Source organism: Engystomops pustulosus, chromosome 7 (assembly GCF_040894005.1).
Source record: "Engystomops pustulosus chromosome 7, aEngPut4.maternal, whole genome shotgun sequence".
Classification (NCBI taxonomy): Eukaryota; Metazoa; Chordata; class Amphibia; order Anura; family Leptodactylidae; genus Engystomops; species Engystomops pustulosus.
Window position 1 is genome coordinate 125,534,452 of NC_092417.1, and position 13,307 is coordinate 125,547,758.

The 13,307-nt window shown below is 42.4% G+C and overlaps 1 protein-coding gene across 10 annotated transcripts in view; it reads left to right on the forward strand.

Moving 5' to 3' along the window:
* Positions 1-13,307, forward strand: part of PRMT7 (protein arginine methyltransferase 7) — a 530,266-nt gene that overhangs the window by 444,408 nt on the left and 72,551 nt on the right. For 6 of the 10 annotated variants that reach the window (XM_072117757.1, XM_072117754.1, XM_072117758.1 and 3 more), the window contains one exon: positions 12,145-12,189. The exons of the other annotated variants lie outside the window; for them this stretch is intronic. In XM_072117757.1, the coding sequence (XP_071973858.1) occupies positions 12,145-12,189 (45 nt within the window). The remainder of the gene's footprint in view (positions 1-12,144; positions 12,190-13,307) is intronic. 10 annotated transcript variants of the gene reach the window in all.

The following is a 13,307-nucleotide window of genomic DNA, read 5'->3' on the forward strand; positions in this document are numbered from 1 at the left end:
ATAAGCGCAAAACTTATCAGCCAAAATTTACCACTAAAATGAAGTACAACATGTGAGGAAAAAACATTCTCATAATCGCATTGATAAATTAGTGTTCAAAAGGTATAACCATATAAAATGACACGTCAGAATACAAAAATGGGGATGAGCCTTAAGCGTCCTTAAGGGGTAAATCCATGCGTTAACATCACATTCAAAGCTTTTTGTAAAAACAAATGTTAACAGCAATGTAATTAGGCAAATCTCCTCACCCCAGCTGTAGTATTGACTTTTGAAACGCAATGCAAGACTCCATGTGGGAACGCAGCCTATTAGTTTGTCTAGTTTGACCACAGTGATGAATTTTCAGCAGCGGACACATTTATTCAATGTTTTAGATTATTTTTAGGCACTTTTCCAAAAAATGGCTTTGACCTCTGTTACTAAGGGGAGTGACTGGACAGAAGAATTCAAGTTTGCCAGAAACTTCAGTCTGTGCTTCAAAAAATTTTATACTGTAGCTGAGCAAACTAGACCAGCTAATTGGAGGTGCAAAGTATGACTCGCCAGTCTTATACTGCACCATCATACAGCATCAATCATTAATCTGGCGCAGCAGAGAACTGTCTAGTTTGTCTACTGGTCTTCACTGGTCTAAAGACTGATACTGCCATGGACCCTGAGCTATATGAATGTTGTAGCCCCTACAAGTTTGGATTTTACTTTTTAAATATGATATATTTAGATGATGCATCCCTACTGCCTGCTTTCAACCTGCGGTTTGAGGGCCTTTGAGGTCCTGCTCTTGTATACATCTGTGCCTGAACAGATGTGCAAGGATCTCATGGGTGGGTGGTTTGTGTGGCCATGGGCCCCCTATAAGGCTAGGGCCCCAGCTCCTGCCCAAACCGCCATGAATATAATCTGCTACTGTCTCTGCCATGGTCTTTTGTATTTCAATGTTAATGTGTTGCCATTGGTCAATTTGCCCCTCCACAGTTGTTAAGTTTTATCTTATGTGGGTGTATTCCCGCAATCAACTTTTTTGATGTTTTTTTTAAGGCAAAAGCAACTGAGGATCATAAAGAATTAGAACATTGAAAGGTGCTACTCCTTCTCCAATCCTGGTCAAACACTTCACCTGAAAAACTGAATGGGGGAACAAGTGGGTGCATTCACAAATGGCATTTTGGGGATACGTCTTGACACATGCATTAGAATGTTACCATGAGTTTGCTTGCTTGGAAGATACGTTCACACGTGTGCTTAAAAAACCCTAACTCTGCTTATTCTCCAGTCTATAAAAAAAAACAAAACTCTGTACTCACCTTTCCGACTCCCCTCCTCCCCCACAGGTTCTCTTAATTCTTCCGATGCTCTGGCTACCTGATTGCTGCCCACACACGCTATGACATCAGCCACTTGCTGCCATCATAGTGTGTGTGCCGATGCCAAGGAGCTGGAGTGACAGAAGAAAGAAAAGTACCTGCAGGAGAAGGCGTTTGGAAAGGTAAGTACAGAGTCTATTTTTTTAAATAGGCTGGATATGCTTTTGGCAGGGGCTGCTGGCTATATACTGGGCACATGGCCGGGCTTGCTATACACTTGGGAACATGGATTTGTAGCTATTGTGGGAGATTTGGCCTAGTAGAGACCATGGTAGCGGTGATTCGTGATGCAGTCCTCTTGGACTGCAGTGACACCAAAGTTTAGTCCAAAACAGGTCTCGTCTGCGTTTATTCCAGCAGCACTTGTAAAATAAAACAGCCTTCACATACAGGCATCCAAACACAAAACAAAATCCTACCCGTCTGGGTGCTAACTAAACAGCGTTCCTCTAACTCACCACTAAAACATAACGGATGTCGCTGCTCCAGACACAGAAGTCAGGACTTCTACCTTTGATGCTAAGTTACCCCTAAACCCCAAATATATAATATATAAAATATATATATAGTGGGAGATTTGGCCCAGTAGAGACCATGGTAGTGGAGATTCGTAATACAGTTCAAGACAGTGACACCAAGATTCAGTCCAAAAAAGGTCTCGCCTGCGTTTATTCCAGCAGCAGGAACAAAATAAAACAGCCTTCACATTCAGGCATCAAACAAACAAAATCCTACACGTCTGGGTGCTAACTAAACAGAGTTCCCCTAACTCACCACTAAAACACAAAAGACGTCGCTGCTCCAGACACAGGGGTCAGCCTCCTGTCAGAGCCAACACTCTCAGCCCTGCTCGGCAGCTTTATGCAGCCTGATTAGGCTGCTCCCACCACCTGTGTCCAAGGTGCTGGACAGCACAACCTCAGCACTAAGGCCTTGCATAGTAGGAAAACCCAGGGGAAACATACCGGTCATCCACAGTTAACCCCTTCAATGTCTCACTATATATTAGCGTGCATGGGCTGGGGCATGGGCTCGCTAGCTGTATACTAGGGGACAAGGGGTAAAATAGCTATATACTGGGTGGTGGCTGTGACCAATGCATTTCCCACCCTAGGTTTATAAATATATATAAATATAGGTTTATATATTTTTTTTGTGCTAAAATTATGTACCGTATATACTCGTGTAGAAGCCGAGTTTTTCAGCACAAAAAATGTGCTGAAAAACGTCCCCTCTGCTTATACTCGGGTCTATTAAAAAAAAAAAAACTTACATACTCGCCCTCCAGCGACCCGATGGCTGTATACTACTAGGCGGTGGCTGTTTAGTACTGGGGGCTGGCTGGTGGGATACCAAATGGGGCTGGCTGTCTGCATACTACAGGGGCTGGCTATATACTACTTGGGGGCAGGCTGGCTATATACTACTGGGAGCTGGCTGACTATATACTACTGGGGGCTTGCTGGCTATATACTGGGGGGGCTGTGACCAATGCATTTACCACCCTCGGCTTATACTCGAGTCAATAGTTTTTCAAATTTTTTTTTTTTTTTTTGGTAAAATTAGGGGGTTTGGCTTATACTCGAGTATATACAGTACCTTGGCTTATACTCGAGGATATACGGTAATTAAATTGCTATTAACGTTAGTGTTTACAAAATGTGTTTTCTTTCATTACTGGAAGTATATGTAGCTGTGAAAGAGTTAACACAGCTGCTTACACTTCCAACAATGAAGAAAAATGCTTTTAGAGCAGGCAAACACATGGTAACATGTAAAACATACCACTGGATTTTTTGAGACCTTACCAACTGCATGCTTTTCACAACTGCTTTTCAAGTGTCCTCAAAATCCTCACATGCTTTTGGCTTCAAAAATTGCATCTGATGGTGACATGTCCTAACCAAAATGGTGACCAGTCATACCGAAGAGGAACTCTGTCCTCTGCCATAGCCTGAAGGGTGGCTGGATTGTCTCTAGACTCCGCTTGACCTAATCCTGCCACAAGACACCACAAGCCTTCTCCCTCCAGGGGTACTGTGTATGCAGGGGCGTTCAGAGGCTTCTGTGTATTTGTCATTCTGCCCTTCTGGAGAGAGCTCAGTCTCTGATGCCCAGCCTGCCATAATGCCTGCCTCGACCACTGAGCCCAGCACGCAGGCCAAGCAACCAGGCTTCTCCAGCCCTCCATCTAAGGGGCACAATGTCAGTTTGCCTGGCTCCACTTCAAACCCCTGACAGGGATCTCACAGGAAGCATGAAGCTGACACAAACTCGGACTCTCCTAATCAAGGTCCGAAAGCGCAAGCATGTTAGATCAACTCAAAGTCACTGGCTAATATACCTCACTTTCACCCTGAACTTCAAGTGCAGCTAGCGCTCCTCCCTCTATAGCTGATATGGACCATATAGGAATCGACCTGAAGAAGGCTTGGTGTCAATATCTAAAACCAGTGCAGAAGGAAGTTGCGACCTTGCAGGGTCGGGTGTTTGACATGGACTCTTTCTGTTGACCTGGACTCTTTCTCTTTCCTCTTGTTCTTTATGTGATGCTTGGGGATCACCAATACATGTTGTCCCATCCAGAGACTCACTCCCTGACTGGGACGCCCCCTTTATAGATCCCACTCCTGCTGTTGATGGGACAATGCGCTTCATATGGGATCACCCAGGCCACAGCAAAAGAGAGCTTTCCACAGCTTTCCATAGACCAAAAGGACTAAATGTATATCCATATGGATTCCGTAATGTATTTAGCCATTTAAGTGATGCTCTGATGTTCTTTCCTGTTTACATTTGTTGTTATATGACTATGCGTGAGATGTTGCTTGCACCTTTGTGGCACCCATTCACCAGGTTCAGCACTGGCTCCTTAGACTTGCTGTTGCACCTGGAGTTGCTGCTATTTGGCTGGGTGTTCTTTAGGTATGGACGATCAGTTTCCATTAGGCCTACACATAAGGTAACTAACATACGATTTGCTGATACTGGTAGTCCTAACCTTGTATTTTGAACTCCATGAATCCCAGGTTATATACATGCTACCGGGTTGGTTACTCACCCTATATAATCCTGTTACGGACCGGGCTTATATTATAGGAGAACTGGTGGCAGCTTATTGGATTGATAAGGTTCTGTTTTACTGAAAGGGGTCTTTCAGCCCTTCAGGGTTGATTTATTGTTGTACCATATCCAGATTTCGTGTGGACAACACTAAATCACTTCCGGCACCTTGCACAACCCATGCGTTCTGGGAGTAAAAGAATAATAAATTGACCTTGCATTCCCCTCAGGGGTCCAAAACATCACATTTTCCTTCACATCTTCCTCTTCCTGACCCTATTCCTTTGGGTGTCTAGATATGTCTTTGTCTCTTTGAGCATATCCTTAGAATTGTTACATCATAAAACCCACCCATAACAATGCTTCCATTAATGCAAAGAAGCTGAATACAAATGGAACCTGACGTAAAAGTAGTTGCTTCTGGCCTTCAGCATCTAGAGTCTAAACATAAACAATCTCTACAATAGGATTCTTTTTGCGACTTGAAAAGAGTTTTCCATGAACTGAAATTCAACCTTGGCCAAGGCCAGAGGCGCCTATTTCAACTGTGCATTAGCAACGCCCCAGAAGAAGCCAAACCGGGCGAAACCCAGGGTCGGGCGAGAACGTGCAGCTGGCGTCCCATATTGGAGTTTTATATGCTCATTTTTATCGCTCTTTTGTGAGTATGTTTTTAACCAAAATAAATCCTGAGTGTAAACTGTACTACGCTATCTGCGGGTGAATTTCTTCCAGCGATCTACCGCAACATATGTTGCATACGGAGGAGGTCACAAGAAAAACGCATGAGTGTTGGTCTGAATAGTGGTATATTCTTATCGGAGGATTCAGGAATTTGTGCTGGAGGAGTGTGAACTGCTCTATTTTGTGAGTGACATATTGGAAGAGAAAGACACACGGAAGCAAGGGAATCGGGAGCTCTGGTCAGAACTTATTTTCTATATACTATCCAACTGTTCTTTACAATTATAACAACCGAACAAGTTGCTATACCAGGAACAAGAATTAATTATTATAGAAGATCGATGTAAATATTGAAATTACTGTATATACTCGAGTATAAGTCAACCCGTATATAAGCCGAGGCACTTAAAATTACATTAAAAAAACTGGAAAAACGTATTAACTCATGTATAGACCTAGGGTAGGAAATGCATTGGTCACAACTCCCCAAGTAACAAAATGCCCCAAATCCTCTCATACAGGTCTCCTGGATATATATATATATATATATATATATATATATATATATATATATATATATATCTGTTCTGTTGACTTGTTTTAAAAAATAGCAGGGTGCCTGCACAATTACTTTGACCTAGTACTTAAAGGGGTTTTCCATGAAAGAAAATACTCACATTTCAATCCCTTATTGATGTTAACACGATATTTATTGCTGTTTTAGCTCCTATCACTCCCTAGGCTGCTCAGTGCAAAATTCCAGGACTCAGTCACATTAAGACTCATCTAGTTCTGTGGGGTGACAATGTAGTTAAATTATCTTGATACAGTTGTATAGGCGGTCCCCTACTTAAGAACACCCACATTGACACACAGAAAGAGAGATGAGGCAGATGAGATGCCTGATGCCTATTACACAGAGGAGTAAAAAACAGGAGAAAGAAGCTATCGTGGGGCGCTAATAGGCCAAATCGTATCTACAGTAGTGTCACGAACCCGACTCACCGGAGTTCACACACTGGGATAACTACTCTATGGAGTCCCAGAATTTAGCCCTTAAGCTCCGCCCACTTCCACAAAATGGCGTCCTTACGCTAAATTTACTCCACAGAATCCGCACTGCCACCACCCACGAGTTACTTATGCAAAGAAGGCCGTAGGCACCTCAACCACACAGACAATGCACCCTGATGATAACTCAGCACATGCACTCACTACTTACACTACATTACAATTATAAACTCACACAGAACATGCAATCGCTTATTACATGGACTATGCTAATAATGACCTCTGGTAACGTGATTCCCTTCAGAGACTCAGATTCTTTAAGGCTACAAGCAGAGGCTTATAAAAAAGTTTTAATTTACATAAAAATGCAGTACACTCAAAGAGTTAAATTGTCAGATAAAATGAAAAAAGGATTAAAACAATACACATACAATACTTACAAACAGTTATGGAAGATGAAACAAAAAATTCTTGCTAGTGGAATAGGAAGAAATTCTTTGGCCCGAGGACAGGGCATAAGCATCGATCCAGCCTTCTATTGTCATAGAGTCTCCCAGACTGAACACTACTATGTGGCTGCTTCATTAATTTAAGCCCAGGTGATTTTTTGACCCCCACCCCTGGCTGTGATGTCACTGTGAGGGGGATTTTTCTTTCCCCCTCCCATCAGTGAGCTACTTTTTGGGTCTGGGTTTTTATCAGAACCCCATAACTTTTGATTGGGAGATGGCACAATTGTGCCATGGCTTCCAACCAAACGGGCATGTTATTCCCATTAACCCCGTACCAAACTCGGGGTGTCTTAGCCTAATATCAGGGGTGTTCTGCTATTGGCTGCCTTTCATTGCAGCTAATGTTCTGATTTTCGGTCCAGAAGTGTGTCTAGACCCCATAACTGTCCTGTGTAACTTGGGACCTATAATTATGAATTATGTCCCAGTTATGGACAGCTATGATATTCCCCTTTGTCTGAATTTGGAGGGAAAAACATGCAGTCTGTGGCTTCTTTTCATCCCCCACTAGCTAGACTACTCTGGCCGAAGGGTGTTAATTTTACCACTTAGAAGACCATGCTTCTCTGATCAAACATAGACTCCCTGGGGTTTTATAACCACCCTGCCAGACTCATCTTCTGGCTGGTCTTAAACAAATGGAGCCTAATGATTTATAACAGGCAGAATGAAACACAAAGAAAGAAAAAAATATATATATATATAACAAACTGTGGAGGAGTAATATTATTATCACAAGTAGTGATAAATAGCTGAAAATAATCTGTATTGAAAATCTTTTATTATATAAAACAACAAACAGTGATAAAAATAAAAAGCCTAGACTTTTATTTTTAATTTAATTATTATTATTATTATTTTTATCACTGTTTGTTGTTTTTTATAATAAAAGATTTTCAATACAGATTATTTCTAGCTATTTATCACTATTGTAGATACGATTTGGCCTATTAGCGCCCCACGATAGCTTCTTTCTCCTGTTTTTTTTTTTTTGTTTTTTACTCTACTGTCTATACTGGCCTCCATTCAAGGTCCGGGTATTTTGGAGCTGTGGGAGCTGCTTAGAACAAACCATCCATCTACTCCTGCTATTGGCTTCAATTAGCCATACGATCCGGAACCCTTCCCCATGGTGGTCTACAAAATGCACTGTAACAAGGTGCTTTCAGGTGAGCAGTACTCTCTTCTCTCACCAACCATTGATCCCAACAGTATTACACGAGGCGCCGTCCTCTCTTGTTGTTTTTTCGTTCTGTTTACATTTGCCTATTACAAAGAGGCATGACTGACTATTACATTGTTAAATTTTTTCCGCTACATCTCACAGATATGTGCCTACATCCCCCTTTCCCCGAATCACTTATCTCCTTGTAGGTTGTAGTTTGTAGCTGCTCTCTGCTCACGATGTCCTGGTAGGAAGTGTCTGTGTATCAGTGTGCCTCAGTGTAAGCTCTGTGGCTACAGGCACACAGAGAGACACAGAAATCTCAGCTCCAAGCTGTCACATACAAATCCAAGATGGCTGCCACCCGACCCTAAGTCAGAAGTTACAGGGTCGTGTTTAGGGGCAACTGAAATTGTGTACACCAGGACTGATAGATTCAGGAATGACTTATATCTGTGAAATGCTGTATTTGTGTAAATTGTGTCTTAGTTGGAACACCCCTTTAATGCAGATGCAACAGTACCTGTATTTACATATTTTAGAAGCACAGACAGACAATCAGGACTACATTTATCCTACTTGAGCACAGTCAGTTTATTTTGTTTTGCGGATAATAAACAGTCTAGTTGTTCAGCAGGGATTGTAGTATATAATGCGCATGTGTGAGAACTGCCAAGAGCCGGGTGACGTCACCGGCTCTCAGAGGCAGGGGGAGGAGGCCAGCGAAAGAGGATGTGTGCATAATTATGATTCGGCAGACTGACATATGTAAGCTATGATGTGGAGGTAGCGCCTGAGCTTCATTTAAAAGCATGTAAAGTATTTTTTTTTTTTGATAGAAGCAAAGTTTTTTGTGCCTAACCACAATATGTTCCAGGATCAGCAGCACAGAGCCCACCAGGAAGTGCCTTAAAGGGGTTGTGTCACCATAGCAAATGGCTGTAATTCGGCTCAATGCATTGTGACAAGTATTTTCACCATTTACACTTATTACAAAATCTGCAACCTTACTGAGATAACTGTTTTTGTTCTGGTTGCTGGCGCCCCCTAGTGGTAGCTGTGTCCCGTCCTGAGCTACAGCTGATCTGGCCAAGTCTGCGCACAAGGAGTCAGCAGCTGCTCTGCACTACAGATCACTCCACGGGCTCACACTGAGAGATCAGCTGACACACTGCAGCCAATAGGAATTGAGAGAGGAGGAGGGGCAGAGATTGTGCTGTGATGGCCACTGCTTACCAGCTCCACAGGTGCCTACAGCAGCAGATACAAGGTAACTGCAGCCAGACAGACATGGATATCTGCTCCTCAGAGGAGTCCTCCCCCACCCCCAACATGGATCATGGCAATGTAGCAGCCCTCTCCTCCCTCCACCATTAGTCAGGTCACACAGGAGGCTGCTGAGATAACACAAGTAACAGGCTGAGCTCTGACCTCTCCTGATGCAGTCCTCCTCCTGTACTCTCCACCATTCACTGTCCCTCCATGTTACCCTGCTGTCCTGCAGTCCTCTTCCTGTACTCTCCTCCATGCACTGTCCCTCCATGCTACTCTGGTGTCCTGCAAAGGGGCCCTGTCCCTGACTAGCAGGGAAGTAGCTAAAGATCAGTAAAATGTGAGAAGCTGTCACCTATTTATCTATCCAAGTCCTATTATCTATCACCTGTCATCTATCTACTGTCTCATATCTATCTATCTATCTCATATCTATCTACCTAGTGATTTAGTTGCAATTCCTTACCAAATACACACAGATCAACATACAAAAATACTAAAGTTTATTAGTAAAAGTCATAAAAACAACTAAAAAGGTCCATGTTAATGCACCTAATTTTGTACAATCAGTGCATACAAGTAGAGCAAAACAATGTATTCTCACAGCATCATGGTCGGTCAGGCGGACAGTAACGTGTAAATATGTCTGAGGTCTAGAAAAATGCAGGGACGGCAAACTCCATGCATATCCTCACTTCGAAGTGACTTCCTCAGGGGTAAGTGGCACTTTGGAGTGACAATACACGTGGGGTTTGCCTCCCCTGCACCCACCTAGACTTCCGACTTCCGCCATGTATGTCAGCCTGACCGACCATGATGCTGTGAGAATACATAGTACATGTGTGTAGTGTGCAGGGGGCGCCAGATTCAGGATTTCTGGCGCATGTTCTTCATGAATCTGGTGCACCCTGCACTGCCCCGACAGACTGCACCAACTTTTTTTGTTGCACTTTTAACATGGGGCGTATGACACAATTCTATTGGATCAGTAAATGCAGGGACTATTTGACCACAGCAGGTGGAAGGAGACTCTGAAGGCTGAGCACTGAGTTGTGCAATAACTGCCGCTGTCAGTGCTGTGCATGTGCCTGGCTAGGCCCCTCCCACATCTGCTTCTGTGTGGAGCAGAATAGAGGCTGAACAAGCATCATAATAACAAATAGAAAGGTGTCTTTAATTCCAGGTAACCATTACAAATAGATTTTTGAAATATTTTAACCTCTTTGACAGCTTTTTGTAGTCAATTGTTTAGTGGCATAACCCCTTTAAGCTAAAAAAAACCTCATAGGCAAATTTCCATTATCTACAAGGACAAGCGAGATGTCCTTGTATGTTAATATAATACATATGTTAAAACAATACATGGGTACACCAGTACCATAACAAGTACATGGGGAGGGGTTGACTTGTCTGACCAGGTGCTTCAGCCATGCGGAAATCGAGGGTGTGGTACAAGAAGCTTGCCGTGCACATCTTGCAGATGGCACTATATAATGCTTACGCGCTACATCGATGTGCAGGCCAGTGGGGAACTTTCCTGAAATCCTAAGATTGGTGGTAGTCAAGCATTTGATTTTTGGAGAAAAGGGAGGGGGGAGGGCCAGTACTTCTGAAAGCGAGTCCACAACACGTATTGTACCAAGGGCAACACATTCAAGGAGAAGTTCCCCAAACTGCCAGCAATGGAAGGACACAAAAAAGGTCTGCTCCAAAAGGGGCATGAAGAAACAAACCATTTACCAGTGTGACTCGTGCCCCGGATTGTTATAGGATTTATCACACCTCTCTTGATATATAATTTTACCCTGAACTATTTACGCTGATGCACTTTCCACATCTAATACATAATGCTGCAACTTCCCTCCTGAGCCCTGCCGTGTGCCCAGCCTGTAGATTGCCACATAGAGCATAATGCCGTACCCGGGAGAACCCGCATCATGATTTTTGGGGTGTTTGTCTTCCGTGGCAGGAATCTGAGAAGTTGCTACTAAACCTTTTTAAACCTTCTCACATCAGTAAAAAAGAAAGGAAACCTAAAACAAATTATGAGAATAAAAAGACCGCCAATGGCAAACGGTTTCTACAAAAAACCTTCCTAAATTAGTGAATTATCCCCCCCCCCAAAAAAAAGTAACTGATCAGCGACATTATACTACAATAATAAACTACAATGTCTCACAAGAAAACTATCTCAAAATCACAGGGCCATGTAACAGTTTGGAAAAGTTATTTACCACAAGAAGAGACACTGGTCAATTTTTTTTTTTTTTAAATAGGGCTAAACCTTAACGTACAAACAAGTTATGTCCTTAATGGGTTTAAGTGGTTGACTTGGCCATCTTCTCAGAATCTGCTATAGAACAATTAATACCACAACATGCCACTTGTCCATAATTCTATATAATCCCTTAGACCCAATGGAAGAATTTTCCACCTGCACTCTATAGTTTCAGGAATATGATCGATCACTGAAAAATTCAGTATATGGTTGGATAGAATATTGCAATCACTGGTGAAAAGATTTCCAGTTATATCCAGGACTCAAAATCTATATATAAAACCATGGATAAAATGGAATGGGAAACGGTTAATATGTGGCTCACATGCAATGCCATATCGATCTACGTGTCCATCCCACACTGAGAAGCCAGTGCACAGTGAATTTCCATATGCAAAAATATAACAATTATACACCAATATTGAAGGAATACATACCACAACTGTTACAATTTTTATTGTCTAACAATTATTTTTTCTTCAACAATAATAAATTTTATCTACAAAAACAAAGGGTACCCTCTGAGCGCATGCTTTTTGGCAACACTGGCAAATCTGTGTATGGCACATTAGTTAGAAATTCTTCTGTACAGGCATGTGAACCCTTCCATAATATCATATGGTATGGAATATACATAGATGTAGATGTACATAGATGTCTCCTAATCTAGAAGGGAGACATTCGTACATCTGAAAACAATTCTTGAATTCATAAATGAAAATCCCTTTAATTTGATTTTCACTATGGAATAAAATTCTACTATGACATCATTTGTTGATTTACAATTAACAGAGGATGTGCGTTGGGAGCTGCATCGGGCATCGGGACCCCCCGAAGGTGAGTATGTAAGTTTGTTTTTTTATGTGCTTGGCAAAGTGCGCGCTGGCTGGCTGTATACTACAAGGCGGTTGGCTGGCTGTATACTACATGCGGTTGGCTGGCTGTATACTACATGGGGGCTGGCTGCCTGTATACTACATGGGGGCAGGCTGGCTGTATGCTACATGGGGCCTAGGTGGCTCTATACTACATGGGGGTTGGCTGTATACTAAATGGGGGCTGGCTGGTTATATACTGTGAGGCTGTGACCAATGCATTTCCCACCCTTTGCTTATACTCGAATCAATAGGTTTTCCCAGTTTGTGGTGGTAAAATTAGGGGTCTCTACTTATATTCGGGTATATACAGTAATCACTAACTAAGAATTATGGTTATTAGCTATTGGTTCATTTAGAATTGTAAATCGTAACGTGATTACATAGCTTCACTAGGTCCCTGAGAATATTGTTGATCAAGGCAGATGCAACAGGGACCAATGTAATTGTCTTAAACCAGTGTACCTCCTAGTGCACACAAAACATTGGCAGGTTTGAATGGTTGTAACCTGCTATTCACTGGACTTGATGGGTTGGCCTGTTGAGTAAGGTCTAAATATCATTGTCAGTAATGCTGAATAACACTGTTTCACCTTAGGATTATAGCAGTGAACCATTTAGTTGACACATAATATACGGTGATTATTCAGTACAAAGTATTACAGCTATTCACCAGCATAGTCCAAATAAGTCTTAGGAACGGTGTGGTAATAATTAAAACACGACAATTAGGTAGGGCTTAATTTTTAGCATGAATTGGGTAGTCGCCTAAAGATGCCAGCTATAGGTTCCCCAAGGAAATCTGTGGGGACTGGTTCCCCGAAGGACAAAAATCCCCCTAAGATTGAGAAATTTTTTAAAACTACCCTAGGGAATGCACAAAAAAACAGCTAAAGAAATAAAAACAAGATCTAGGTTTACCCCTTTAGATACGGAATGTCAAGAGGAAGAATCTTCTAATCCCTCAGGGAACTCTTTAAATATTGCTCAAGTTCAAGTGCTCCACTCGCCGGAGGAGGCAAAGAAGGCACTGACCGCTCTTCTGAACTGCACCTCGCCCTCAAATCATCATAGCCTGGA